Below are 13,683 nucleotides of genomic sequence, written 5' to 3' on the forward strand. Positions count from 1 at the left end.
TAATGAAAATCAACACTTTAGTGAATAACTAGAGAAGAAAACTTAATCGTATACAAAAAATAAATAAATAAATAAATAAAACAACGAAAACGAAGCAAAAACCTCAATAAATGAACAACATAAAGTACAATCAACATACTGACACAAGAAGCAAAGTAAAAGATAAACGAGCGCTCAAACACAAAAAAAATACACCTGGACTTCCCCGTCGGCCAGGTGAAAAAAGGGGTCTAATCAGCGCCGCCTTGACCCCCTTCCTATCGTCACTCGTTGCTTAGAGGAGAGAGGGAGGGGAGATGGGAGGTGCTGCGCTTGAGTGATGAGAGAGAGGGAGAGGTGGAGGAAGAGGGAGAGGTGGGAGGTAGAGGAAGATTGAGAGGTGGAGGAGGAACAGGGAGATGTGGGAGAAAGAGGGAGAGTGAGGTGTGGGAGAAAGAGGAAGAGGGAGATGTGAGAGGATGAGGGAGAGGCGAGAGAGGGATAAGAGTGAGAATGAGGGAGAGGGAGAGGCGGGAGACAGAGCTACGAGGAAGAAGAAGGAAAGACACAGACAACATCGCGTCAAGTTCATAAACTTAGTAATCTTTTTAACTTTTGGGAAAATCGAAACAAAAAAACCGTCGCATTTTCTTAATCTTCATTAAGTAGTAAAGTTAAGGCGAGCTTATTTCAGATCTCCGGCGCAAATAAGGGAGAAAAGGACTATTAGGAGCGCGTTAAGGGAAGTCACAGGAGAGGCGAGAGAGTATTGTAGTATTAGAGACTGTATTGTGTAGTACGAGAGAATATAAGAACACAATGGAATAACGGAAGCTGCAAGAAGCCATCATGCCTATAAGTGGCAGTCCCCTATACGAAATATACCTACCTATTTCCACCTACGCCATCCATAAATTTGTCTAATCTTCTTTTAAAGCTCCTTAATGACTTAGCAATAACAACCTGATAACTGAGTCCATTTCATTAATCTACCACTCTATTCGAGAACCAATTCCTTCTTATCCCCTTTCCTGAATCTAACTTTATCAAGCTTGAACCCATTAAATCTGGTTTTATCCCGATTACCGATCCTGAGAATTTTGCCTAGGTGAGTGTGAAAGGGATAGAACAGAGGGGGACTTGGCTGGCAAGAGAGTGAGGAGGGGGCAGCTTTGGGTAAATAGAGCAAGGAGAATATTGACACGTGCTTTGTTCTTTGTCCTCGCTCCCGCCACACGCTCCGCCACCACCACACCCATTTTCTTTAGGAAGCGACACTGCGTAAGAGTTGAATTATATGCTTAAGATAGGAGGAAAAGGAGTAAAGTTCGTTGATACAACCAAAAAGGAAAGAGATAAAGTAAGATAAAAATGGTGAATAAGGACAGATTAGAAGAGTGAAGCAATGTTATGGACTTCGAAGGCCATCTGTGTTCTTGTTTGAAAAGGAGAGTTTAAAAAAGATGTTAAGTAGATTATAATTTTGTTATTTTCAACTTTTTTTTGTTGTATTGATCGACATTTAATCTCTCTCTCTCTCTCTCTCTCCTCTCTCTCTCTCTCTCTCTCTCTCCTCCTCTCTCTCTCTCTCTCTCTCCTCCTCTCTCTCTCCTCTCCTCTCTCTCTCTCTCTCCTCTCCTCTCTCCTCTCTCTCCCTTCTCCAGGTTTCCATCGCTGCAGGTAAAACAAAAAACACTTTCTAAGAAGCCTTCGGAGAATTTTAAAGATAACATTACTGATAAACTTAATGGTTTCTTGCATCTTCTCTTACGTTCTTAAGTCCTGTGTTTTCACGTTTATTAGACAGTTTTATTACAAAGTTCATGCCAAGAGAAAAAATAAATGAATAAACGTCTATTCCCCGTTACCGCTCATTGCAAAGAAAACGAGAGGTTATGCTGTACAAATACTTTACACACCAATTCTTAGAATATGGAGTTGCGATGATGCTATAAAGAAAAAAAAAAATGTATAACTATTAAAAATTTGTGTATTATTATAATTTTCTTTCATATTATGTATTTATTTTTTAATTTAATTTAATTTTTCATTAATTGTTCATTTAATTAATTTATTCTTTATTTCGTCCTTGACTCCTGCATAAGGTGAGTGTAGGACTATTGTGCCTTCAGAAGAAAACCCAAGGTGCCGTTAGGATTCCCTTTAAGAAGGATAAAGAGGCGTCGCGGCGTCCTCGCGCGCGCGCGCGCGCGCGCGTGTGTGTGTGTGTGTGTGTGTGTGTGTGTGTGTGTGTGTGTGTGTGTGTGTGTGTGTGTGTGTGTGCGTGTTGCATTGTTCTATTCACCACGCGCGGCTGTTTCACGTGATGAGTCTGTTGTTACGTTTGTTTCAATTTAAGTGTTGCTTAACATTATTGCCAATTGTGTGGATGTAATGCATGAACACACACACACACACACACACACACACACACACACACACACACACACACACACACACACACAAATCTGCCATCAGGAATTCCTCGCACATTCCACCTGAAATATTTTTTTTTCCGTCTCTCTCTCTCTCTCCTCTCTCTCTCTCTCTCTCTCCTCTCTCTCTCTCTCTCCTCTCTCTCTCTCTCTCTCTCTCTCTCTCTCTCTCTCTCTCTCTGCCCTTGTTGCAAAATTCACTCTCCATTTTGCAGTACAGTGAGCACAACACACAGCTTCCGCCCCTCCAGCGTGAAGCAAACACACTTGTTATGAACGCACGCTGTCTTTTCACGACCAAGCGCTGACCAAAAGAGGCGCACCTGGCAACAGTTTTTTGTACATCAGATAAGTGTGTTAAAAGGCGCCGCTTAGTTCGTGTCTCTACGGAAGATCCTCTTCGCTCACGCGTGCAAAGTGTATGAATATGTATATACTGGTGTCATGACGGAGTACCGCTGCACAGGTGTGAAAAAAAAGCAAATAAATAACAATAATAACACATCTTTTGTGAATAAGTCCTTCTTTAGTGAATACTTCGACTAGTTAGTTATGGATAGCCAACTACTGATGGGTACTGACTGGCTAAATATTACATTCACCTGTGCTTCTTTAGTAAATACAAAGTTATTTCTTTTGTGAGTACTTTTACTGGTGTATTAGGAGTGTTTACATTTTGATCGCTCTGTGCCACGCTGATAGAACTGTCTCTTGTACAACTGAGTCCTAATGAAGTGTGTGTGTGTGTGTGTGTGTGTTATGTGTTTCAGATGGCCAGCAACACGCTGCTGCGCGGGCCGCGACGTGTGGTGCGGCTGTGTGTGTTCGCGCTGCTGCTGCCCGCCGGTCTCATCACCGTTGCCTCTTTATGTCCGCCTGGTGCTCTTCCCCCCCAGCCCACTACCCCATGATGCCCACAGACCAGCGCCTCCTTGCCCGCCACGCCTCCTCCTTCTGGTGCCAGGTGAGTGCTACGCCCACACGATGGCCACTCTTGGCAAGCACGTGCAGGGAAACAAGGGTGGCAGCAGGTCACTGGCACACTTGTTATCAGCGCCACGTGGAAAGGGATGTTGTAGTCAGCCAGTCACGGTGTGGTGTGTTAGTGAAGGTGTTTAGCAGCCAGGTGGGGTGAGTGACACAGCAGCCAGTCAGTGCCAAGCATTCACGTTCCCGTCGTCCCCTCCAGGCCCAGTGGACGCACATGAACGGCTCCTACAATGCCTACGTTAGCAGCGAGACGCCGCCCGCCTCCCTCACCCGCTCCACCCACCACATGCTGTACTCCACCACGCTGGAGGACGACGTCAAGGAGTACTGGGGCTTTCACCTCCTCAAAGGCTCCACGGTCACCATCTCCACCTGCGCCAGGTGAGTCTGGGGCCGGGCAGCGATGATGCTCATTGGAACAGCTCGCAGTGCGAGATGAAACATTCCTGTAGGAACACCAGTGAATCAATCAGTCGGTTCAATGATGGCCTCCCCACGTTCCGCTGCTCCTGTCCCTTCCCACCACACTGAACCATCTGACTCTCTTTTTTTTACTTTCTCAGCACGGATGGCGCGCAACTGATGATCCTGCGAGGCGTGAACAACCTTCACCGCTGCGCCTGGATAGGTGAGGAGGACTCCGCCGAGGAAAGGGAGGCGCCGGTGGGACAGACGGACCATGTCGTGAAGGACGCCACGGAGACTTCTCCTTTTTTCGATAAGGCGATAAGTGGTGAGGAGCCGCTACTGCCGGAGGAAGCCAGGAGAAGATCTAACGAAGTGAACCTTCAGGGTGATGACCCTGACGCGGGCATACCTGAGGCGCCCACCTCGGAGGAGCGACAGGGCGAGCTGGAGCATCTGCTGCGGAAGGCCATCAGGATGAGCAAAAACAAAAAGGAGATCCTGCGGCTGCTGCACATGCTGCATCGCTCTGATGACCACCCGCTGCCGCGACACCTGCAGCGCAGGCTGGGTATCATCTCAGAGGACGACGAGGACACCCTGAAGCCCCAAAACTCACGTGACACTCCAGACAGGAGTTACGAGAAGATGCCGCCTCCGAGGAGACTGCGACGAGAGACAAAGGAACTTTCAACCGCCGTCGACTTTGACGGAGCTTTGGAAGTCTTCGACGAAGAGAACGGCGAGGCGGACAGGAAGACACACACGGCGGGAACGAGCCAGAACCCCGCGGAGAGCATAATCGGGGGCCAGGTGTTCTTCCCCGAGGGCTTGAGGGTGGAGCGGGGAAAGTTTAACCAGACCAACAAGAACGACGGGTCCAACGAGGAGCACGTGTCCTCCTACTCCAGTAGTGAGGAGGCGCTGGCCAGCTGTGAGGGCGTCATCATGACGCTGCCCCTTGCGGCATACCGCGCCTGCAGCTTCCGCTGGACCAACCAAAACAAAGTGGTATACGACATCCCCATCACTGGCACCTACTACTTCGTGTTCTCCAGCGACAACGAGATCGCTTCCAACAACCTGTTCTTCAACCTGACACTGCAGCGCGTCACCTACGACACCAAGTCTGCGGTGCGGCTGTGCACCAACGCCACCGAGTGTTCCCTGCCGCTTTCCTTCTGGTCTGACGACCAGACTCTGGTGGAGGTGCCCGAGGAGAAGTCTTGGAGCAACACCTACGTGCTGGACACCGTGTGCCGCCCCCGCGTGCCGCTTTTCCTCGCCTTCATCCTGGCGGCGCCGCTCCTCATCCTACTTTGTGCCTTCCACTAGCACAGGCCTTCTCCCCTTCCCCCCACCTCCTCCTCCTCCTCCTCCTCCTCCTCCTCCTCCTGTACCTTTACTCTTCATGGTGGTTAAAGTGCGCGAGCAGGCACGCGCGCGCTCGCACACAAACATACACACACACACACACACACACACACACACACACACACACACACACACACACACACACACACACACACACACACACATTATAAAGGAACCAGAACAAATACAACGAACAAGCTACAATTTCATACTTCATAACGTTACGAGATTCCCGGTGCATTACGGATTTACGAGTATGTATACTTTTCAACGCCATACAGCCACGTGTCATCGTCGCCCTCACCTTCATCCTCATCCTCGCCCTCACCAACACTAGGAGCCACACTCTTCAAATTTTATCTCCCTCTCATTACTCCACTACGCATTACACTTAAACTATGCCTTCCCTCCCTCTTTCTCTCCCTCTCTCCCGCATCCCTCCTTTACCCCTTTCCTCCCTCCTCCTAGTTATCAATGACCTTGCAATATTTTTTTCCCTCACGTGATAAAGAGCTTCTCCTCTCCCTCTCTCCCTCCCGCTCATCCACAGGCATTCTTCTTCCCTTCTCCCTCACACCCCTTCATTCTCTCATTCCCTCGCTCATTCACATTCACTTGTTATCTCTGTATATATGAAGAAATGAATAAATGTGCATCGTGTTCCTGTTTTAAGGAATAATTTTATCCTAACATTTTTTTTTTCAACCTTGTGGGAAACAGTGATGGAAAATGAAAAGAGAGGAAAGGAAAAAAGAAGAGAGGTAGTTAATAGAAATAAGGATAAAGAGGAGGAGGGGGAGAGAAAATGTGTGAGTTGGTGATGGAGGTAATCAGGACATCTTTCTCTCTTTCCCTTTCTCCCTCTTCCTCCAGTCCTCCTCCCGTCCTCCATCCACTATGAAAATGTTAAGAATGGAGGATGGTGGTGGTGGGTGGTGGTGGTGGTGGTGGCGGTGTTGGTGGTGGTGGTGAGGGGGGATGGTGTGATGGTGTCGTGTTCTCGCTCACCTCCAATTTACGTCAGAAGTTTTTTGTTCCCCCTCCAGACACGTCCGCGGTGAACTTTCCAAACCCAGCGAAGTTACCACACGTGCAAACTTATCTCCTGTACCTTCGTCAGTATGTGAGGACTGAGGCTGTCCGTGCCGAAGGAGGTTTACAAGATTAGACAAACTTAAGCATAAGGATGATAGGAGGAAATAGGAAGTTATATTTCACATGAAGTTACTGCACGTGGAAACTTCCCTTCTTCTGTACCTTCGTCAGTATAAAAGAACTTAGGTTGTCAGTGTGTAGTCCTTAGGAAGCTTTAAAAGACTAGATAAATTTATGGATGAGGATGATAGGAGGAAATGGGAAGTAGGGACAAGTCAGGTAAGGTCACTGAAGAGGTCATTATGTATAACCGGAGAAGGTCATTAAGGAGGAGTAGGTCAGGTAAGGTCACAAGCAGCTTCAGGTAATGGCCAATGATGGTCACTGAGGAGGAAGAGGTCAGGTAAGGTCACTCAAGAAAAAAGGTTGACGTACATCTCTACACGAAGGGCTTGACTTCATGTGATTTAATTAAGGTCACGCAAGGTCAAGGTGATGTGATGACCTTTTTAGCAAAGAGAAAACACCCACGAATGTACAATATTGTAATAAATGTGTGTGTGTGTGTGTGTGTGTGTGTGTGTGTGTGTGTGTGTGTGTGTGTGTGTGTGTGTGTGTGTGTGTGTGTGTGTGTGTGTGTGTGTGTGTGTGTGTGTGTGTGTGAATCTTAAAGGTTAAGTATGAAAAAAATCCGTTTTCTTTAATGGTCGAGGTGAGATGCTTATTTCATCATCGTCATCATCATCATCATCATCATCATCATCATCATCATCACCAGCACCAATCCGTATGTAAAGACAAAAGTAAAAAAAATAACTAGAGAAAGATCACAACCACCACCACCACCACCACCACCACCACCACAACAACAACAACAACAACAACAACAATCATACATAATTTAAAGATTAATTCAGGTATTCCATCTCACCTGTGCGCTCTTTCACGTGGGTGAGGCGGGAGGAGGCGTGGTTGGAGTGAAGGACGCAGGGCCGTAAGGGGAGGTTCCTCTGTCGCTTCCATCACGCCCTCAGCTGATCTGCAAAGGGCGAAAAGGGGCTCACTGACACGGAGAGAGAGAGAGAGAGAGAGAGAGAGAGAGAGAGAGAGAGAGAGAGAGAGAGAGAGAGAGAGAGAGAGAGGAAACTGTCATTATATTATTTTGCTACACTCACTGAACACTCATTAGTAGTCTTTCATATCTTCCTCCTCCTCCTCCTCCTCCTCCTCTTCCCCAGTGACGTCCTTGCCCTCCTTTGCTGCTTCTTCTCGCCTTCATCCTTTCTTGAAATCGCCAGTTCATTCACGCCCTTCTTTTTTTTCTTCTTCTTCTCCCTTTCCTTCTCTTTCATTTTCTCCTCTTTTTATTCTCGCCCCTCACTTCTTATCTTCCTCTCCACGCCCTCGCCTTTCTCTTGCATCACTGGTTCCTCCTCCTCCTCTTTCTCCATCACCTCCCCCATTCTCAAGGCACTCAGTAAGTCAAGGTCACCCACTTCTCACCAAGAACGTTTAAATCCCCTGGGCTCCTACGCACGACCTCAACACCTGTCCTCTCTCTCACGTCACAGGCAATCCTTAGACTACCAGCAACAGACCGGATTCTTAACTTTCAAAAGGCTCTAGTTGAAGTTACACGGGTTTTGAAGGATGTTTTACTGCTTTAGTGAGAAATTAACAAGATTTCTACACTATTAATAGGAAAAACATTCTTGAGAAAGCGGCTAGTGATCTCTGTGGCTTTTGAAAGTAGTCGTGGTGAGAGAGCTAAGCGTTTCAAAAGGATCTAGTTGAAGCTACACGGGTTTTGAAGGGTGTTTTACGATTCTACTGACAGATTAACAAGGTTTCTACTCAATTAACAGGAGAAACAGTCTTGAGAACACGGCTAATCATCTCTGTGGCCTTTGGAAATAGTCGTGGTGAGAGAGCAAAGCGTTTCTGAATACAGGCATATTTCTTATTTTTGGTTTTAGTGGGCGCTGAGGTTTTCGAAAGTGTTTTCATGATTTTTAGTGATAGCTTAACTAGTAGTCCTCATCATCAATAAGAAAAAAAAACTCAGTGAGAACCAGGCAAATCATCTCTGGTGCAAGTTATTTGAGGTTTTCAAGAGCGTTTTCGTAATAATGGTGATAGTTAAGCCTTTCACTGCTATTTGAACCATCTTTCCTTAATCACTAACCACTCTGAGACGTCTTTTAAAAACCGTACTGGGAAGAAATTGCAAAATCTACTATTTTTTTTTATCCCTTTCTTTCTTATAGATGCTTATAAAGATTCTATAAATTGTCTTTAGTGGTGTGAATTGTTGCATATCGTAGTGAAAGATTTAAATAACAACGCCACACCATCAATAGAGAAAGCTCCTTGACTAATCCTTTCTGTGGCCTTTGAGAACAGTTCTGACGAAAGAAGGCACTGAAGAATACAGGCCAAAGGAACACATACTAGATACATGTTAGTGGGATACAGAAAATACACAAGGTACACACAGATAAAGGTGATTACTGATAGGCATGCACTGGTTACTCACTTCCTTAGTCTGACATTCTTATCAAGAAATTATGTGTTACTCAGAAAAAATATCCTTAATGACCGTCATCACCACCACCACCACCACCACCACCACCATCATCATCATCATCATCCTTGGCATTTATCGCTACAAATAAAAGTTTCTCTCCTGTCTCTCACTCACTTTCTCCTCCCGTCTTTGTCTTTTATAAACACAGTGTCGTTAATTCAGTCAATACGTTAAAGATGACTAGTTTACGTACTGTGTTTATGTGCAAGGGAGGCTGGGTGAGGGCTGTCAAAACATTAAACGAGAAAGAAAAGGACGCTTGATTACCACCCTGTGTGAAGGACAGTGTTAAAGTTGCAGTCTTGTTTGCTTGATTGCTTGATTGTTGTTGTTGTTGTTGTTGTTGTTGTTATTGTTGTTGTTGTTGTTGCTGCTGTTATTGTAGTTGTTGTTGTTCTTTGTAATCTTCCGTTTTTTCCTCCTCCGCCTCCGCCTCATCCACCTCCCCCTCCTCCTCCTCCTGCTCCTCCTCCTCCATTGCTAACAATCGCCTTAGTCCACCATTAAATCATGGCATCACTCCGTTTTCTTTTTGTGTGGTAAGTGGGGAGACCAATGACGTCTTCTGAAACGGGCTTACCAAGACTATTTAAAGTTAACCCTTTGACTGCCATGGTTCCTCGTTAAGCTTAACAAGATGGCCGGGTGCAAGTTAAAAGTGTTTTGAAAGAAGCGGCAAGCAGAAACAAAAGTGGAGGAATACTGAAGCTCTTTTTAATGCTTCTAATTACACTCTCCTCTATAACATCGTATGCGGTTACTCAGCTAATTAACATTGTATACGGTTACTCAGTTAACATTGTATGCGGTTACTCAGTTAACATTGTATACGGTTACTCAGTTGACATCTTTTATGGTTACTCAGCTAATTATCATTGTATAGGGTTACTCAGTTAACATCGTATACGGTTATTGAGTTAACATCGTACATAACTACTCAGTTAAGAAGTATCATACAGTTATTAGCATTTAAAGAGTTTCTTCTACAAGGAGGAATAATGTTTAACTATAAAAAGTACTCCTCACGGGTCAAGGGAACGTTATAGCGCCTCACATTTCGAGGCTACAACGACCGTCAGTGCCTATATTGTGTCATGCTGCACTCCCAGTCACGGCATTTAAAGGGCCAAGACCGCGGGGCCAAAGGTGGTGGCGGCGTGGCCCAGTCAAGGCACCGACCCTCGAGTCCAATGACGAGTACTCTTGTGAACCGTGACACTGATAGGCCTTACACGTCCACTCCATTCAGCCTTTAACCCCCCTCCCCCTAAAGAAAATTGTATGATTAGATAAAAAAAAAAAAAGTAAAAAAATAAAGAATTGGCTAATAATAATAATAATAATAATAATAATAATAATAATAATAATAATAATAATAATAATAATAACAACAATAATAATAATAATAATAATAACAGTGAAGCGTGACATTGATAGGCGTTAGACATCCACTCCACTGAGCCTCTAACCTCCCTCATTCTTGAAAAATAAAAGCACATTCACACCCTTCCTCCCTAAAAAAAATTATGTATACTTAGTCAAAACAATATGGAACCTTGGATAAAAAAAAGTTTATATATATATATATATATATATATATATATATATATATATATATATATATATATATATATATATATATATATATATATATATATATATATATATATGGAAGATTAGACGAAAAAAATGTTTAAGATCAAGAATACACACAAAAAAATAAATAAATAAATAAACAAATAAAAGTTTGGACCAAAAAGTATGAAAGTTTAGATAAAAGAAAAAAGAAAAACGAAAATCAAGAATAGACTATAAGTAAATTCCAATAAAAATTACACTAACTAAATAAATAAATAAACAAGGTCTCTCTCTCTCTCTCTCTCTCTCTCTCTCTCTCTCTCTCTCTCTCTCTCTGCAACACACATGATCTATTTAAAGAGCTAAGTAAGTATGTTTTTCTCACGTCACCTGACAAAGCCAATATTTTAAAATGTCGTGTCTCCTCGCGCTGTTTATGCCGTCTGGGAAGAAAGGGAGAGTAGGGAGAGGACATGGAAGAGAGGGAGAGAGGTGAGGAGAACGAGAGGAGAAAGAGAGGAGAAGGAGAGGTGAGAGGAAACAGATGAGAAGGAGAGATGAGGGGAAAGAGAGAAGAAGTGGGAGGAAATAGATGAGAAGGAGAGATGAGGGGAAAAGGAGGAGAAGTGGGGGGAAATAGATGAGGAGAGGTGAGGAAAAAGGTGAGGATGAGAAGGAGAGATGAGGGGAAAGAGAGGAGAAGGAGAAGTGAGAGGAAATAGAGGAGAAGGAGAGATGAGGGGAAAAAGAGGAGAAGTGGGGGGAAATAGATGGTAAGGAAAGGTGAGGAAAAAGGTGAAGGATAGAGACGGGAAGAAGAGATGAGGAAGAGATAAAGGGAAAAAGATTAGTGGGAAGATCGGTCTGTATTCATTAACCTTTCCGTGCAAGACGTTTTGTTTGTTGTCTACTGCACGTCTTGTAACTATTCACTGACAACTCACCACGATTCTTTCATCACTGTAAAATCTAGAAGTCTGAAAGAAAAACGTATTGTATTAGTCTAAATCAACTCACTCGTATTTCGCGTTAGATATATCTTTCTTTCGTTCTTTCTTTCTCTCTTTCTTTTTTTTTCCTTCTTTTCTTTACTTCTGTCTCTCTTTCTTTTTTCCTTCCTCCCTTCCTTTCTTCCCTTTCTCCCTCCATACCCTAATTCCTTCCTTCCTATCCCCCTCCCTCCCTCTCTCCCCTTTCCCTTCCTTCCCTTCCTACAGCCAACCAGAAGGCCAGAGATCTCAGCAGGAGATGAGGGGGCAGCAGAAGCGTCTTGGTCGCCACGAGGCCTAGCAGTAAGCCTATTATTGGGCGTGCACGGGCGTGGCGTGTGGGGGACATGACTGGGTTACGGGAACAAGAGATGCTGGTCAGAGTCTAATAAGGCATGTATCGATGTTTTGTTTATTCTCGAGTACTGTGGCGAAAGCAGGTTAAGAGGTTAGGGGGTGGTGGAGAGAGAGAGAGAGAGAGAGAGAGAGAGAGGAGAGAGAGAGAGAGAGAGAGAGAGAGAGAGAGAGAGAGAGAGAGAGAGAGAGAGAGAGAGATGAACACACAGGCACACAGCTTCCAAGATAGATCAACACAAACAACAAAAACAGACAGACAGACAGACAAACAAACAACAGACAGACACTTCTTGACCCACATTTTGCCATGATGCACCAAAACGACAAATGCTGCCCGTACACATCGTTAATTGTGAAAAGTATTCCTAAAGCGCACCGCATGCACTTTTCCCGACAGTATTGATGGGTGGGCTGGCGAAGTGCGATGATGCAACGACCTTCAGTCCCCGTGACGTCCACTATAGCCGATGTGCAAAACCATAAAAATACTCGTTAATTAATCCACCTGGGAACACATAGACACCTTCACAAGAGCCGCTGGTAAAAATACAACGGAAAACCCTAAAAATTTTCCTTAATTAATAATCCACCTGGGAAGATAAAGACGCGTACACAAGTCACAGATAAAAATACAGGAAAAAAAATACTCGTTAATTAATCCACCTGGGAAGATATAGACACCTTTACAAAAGCCACAGGTAAAAATAGAAAGAAAAAAAAAAACTAAAAATACTCCTTAAATAATATAATCCACCTGAGAGGATAATTACAGATATCTACACAAGAGCCACACGTAAAAATACAACAACAACAACAAAAACAACAACAACAACAAGACACCAAAACCAAACTTAACCCACCATTAAAAAAAAAAATCTTCCTCAGCGCATCTTGGTAAAACAAAAGTGATATAACGTCTATAAATATTCCCCTCCCCAAATTTTAAGTCTTTTACGGTGTGGTCACAGGAGAGAATGGAGCCCTTCACCTTTAACTAGCAGACGCCTCACCTGTGCCCCCGTGATGCCTTAACGAAGCGCCCAGGTGTTTGTTTTCAGATTCTTTATCAATGGGAAGGTGCTGGAGTGTGGAGGCAGGTGGAGGTAACGGGCAAACAGAGTGTGGGTGTGTGTGTGTGTGTATGTGTGTGTGTGTGTGTGTGTGTGTGTGTGTGTGTGTGTGTGTGTGTGTGTGTGTGTGTGTGTGTGTGTGTGTGTGTGTCCTTCCCTATTATTTCTTTATTATCTATTTTCATTTATTTGTTTACTTATTTTCTGTGTGTTTATCCTTCGCATTTCCTTATCAGTTACTTTATTTTTTTATTGCATTTCTTTTTTTTTCCTTTTTTGTATTTTTTCTTCCTATTTCCTGATTCACCATATTATGTCTTTCTACTATTCTTAATTCTATTTTATTTTATTTTGATTCCTTACCATTTACGGTGTTAGTATTCTTCATTCATTTCCTTATCCCATTTTTCCCTTATCCTTCACACATGTAGAATAAAACTGTATAGGCCGGTTAATAATCAAGAAAATCAATTATTCTTCACCATTTTCTTGTTTGTTTGTGTGTTTGTTTGTTTGTTTGTTTGTTTGTTTGTTTGCTTATTCATTTGTTAATTCGTTTATCCATTCCAAAATATTATAACTATGTCGTATGTGAGTATCTGTGCATGTTTTTCTTCAATGCTCTGGTTTCTAGGTATCAACAAAAATAAATAAATCAATAAAAACAGGGCAAATAACACACCTACACTTCCTTAATTACTAATATTACCTGCACCTCACCTCACTTTACCTCACCTGGCTGGCTGGGCACCGCATTTTTCACACACTTCCTTGGTATAAGGAGCGAATATTACCACACTGAATACCCAGACACAATATTTCAC

The 13,683-nt window shown here is 43.8% G+C and overlaps 1 protein-coding gene across 1 annotated transcript in view; it reads left to right on the forward strand.

Moving 5' to 3' along the window:
• The window catches only part of LOC135112700 (uncharacterized), a 20,982-nt gene extending 15,136 nt beyond the window's left edge, over positions 1-5,846 (forward strand). The window contains exons 2-4 of the mRNA XM_064027392.1: positions 3,185-3,378; positions 3,604-3,785; positions 3,968-5,846. Of these exons, the coding sequence (XP_063883462.1) occupies positions 3,185-3,378; positions 3,604-3,785; positions 3,968-5,144 (1,553 nt within the window). The 3' untranslated portion in view covers positions 5,145-5,846. The remainder of the gene's footprint in view (positions 1-3,184; positions 3,379-3,603; positions 3,786-3,967) is intronic.
• The last annotated feature ends 7,837 nt before the right edge of the window (positions 5,847-13,683 follow it).

This window comes from Scylla paramamosain, chromosome 24 (assembly GCF_035594125.1).
Source record: "Scylla paramamosain isolate STU-SP2022 chromosome 24, ASM3559412v1, whole genome shotgun sequence".
Classification (NCBI taxonomy): Eukaryota; Metazoa; Arthropoda; class Malacostraca; order Decapoda; family Portunidae; genus Scylla; species Scylla paramamosain.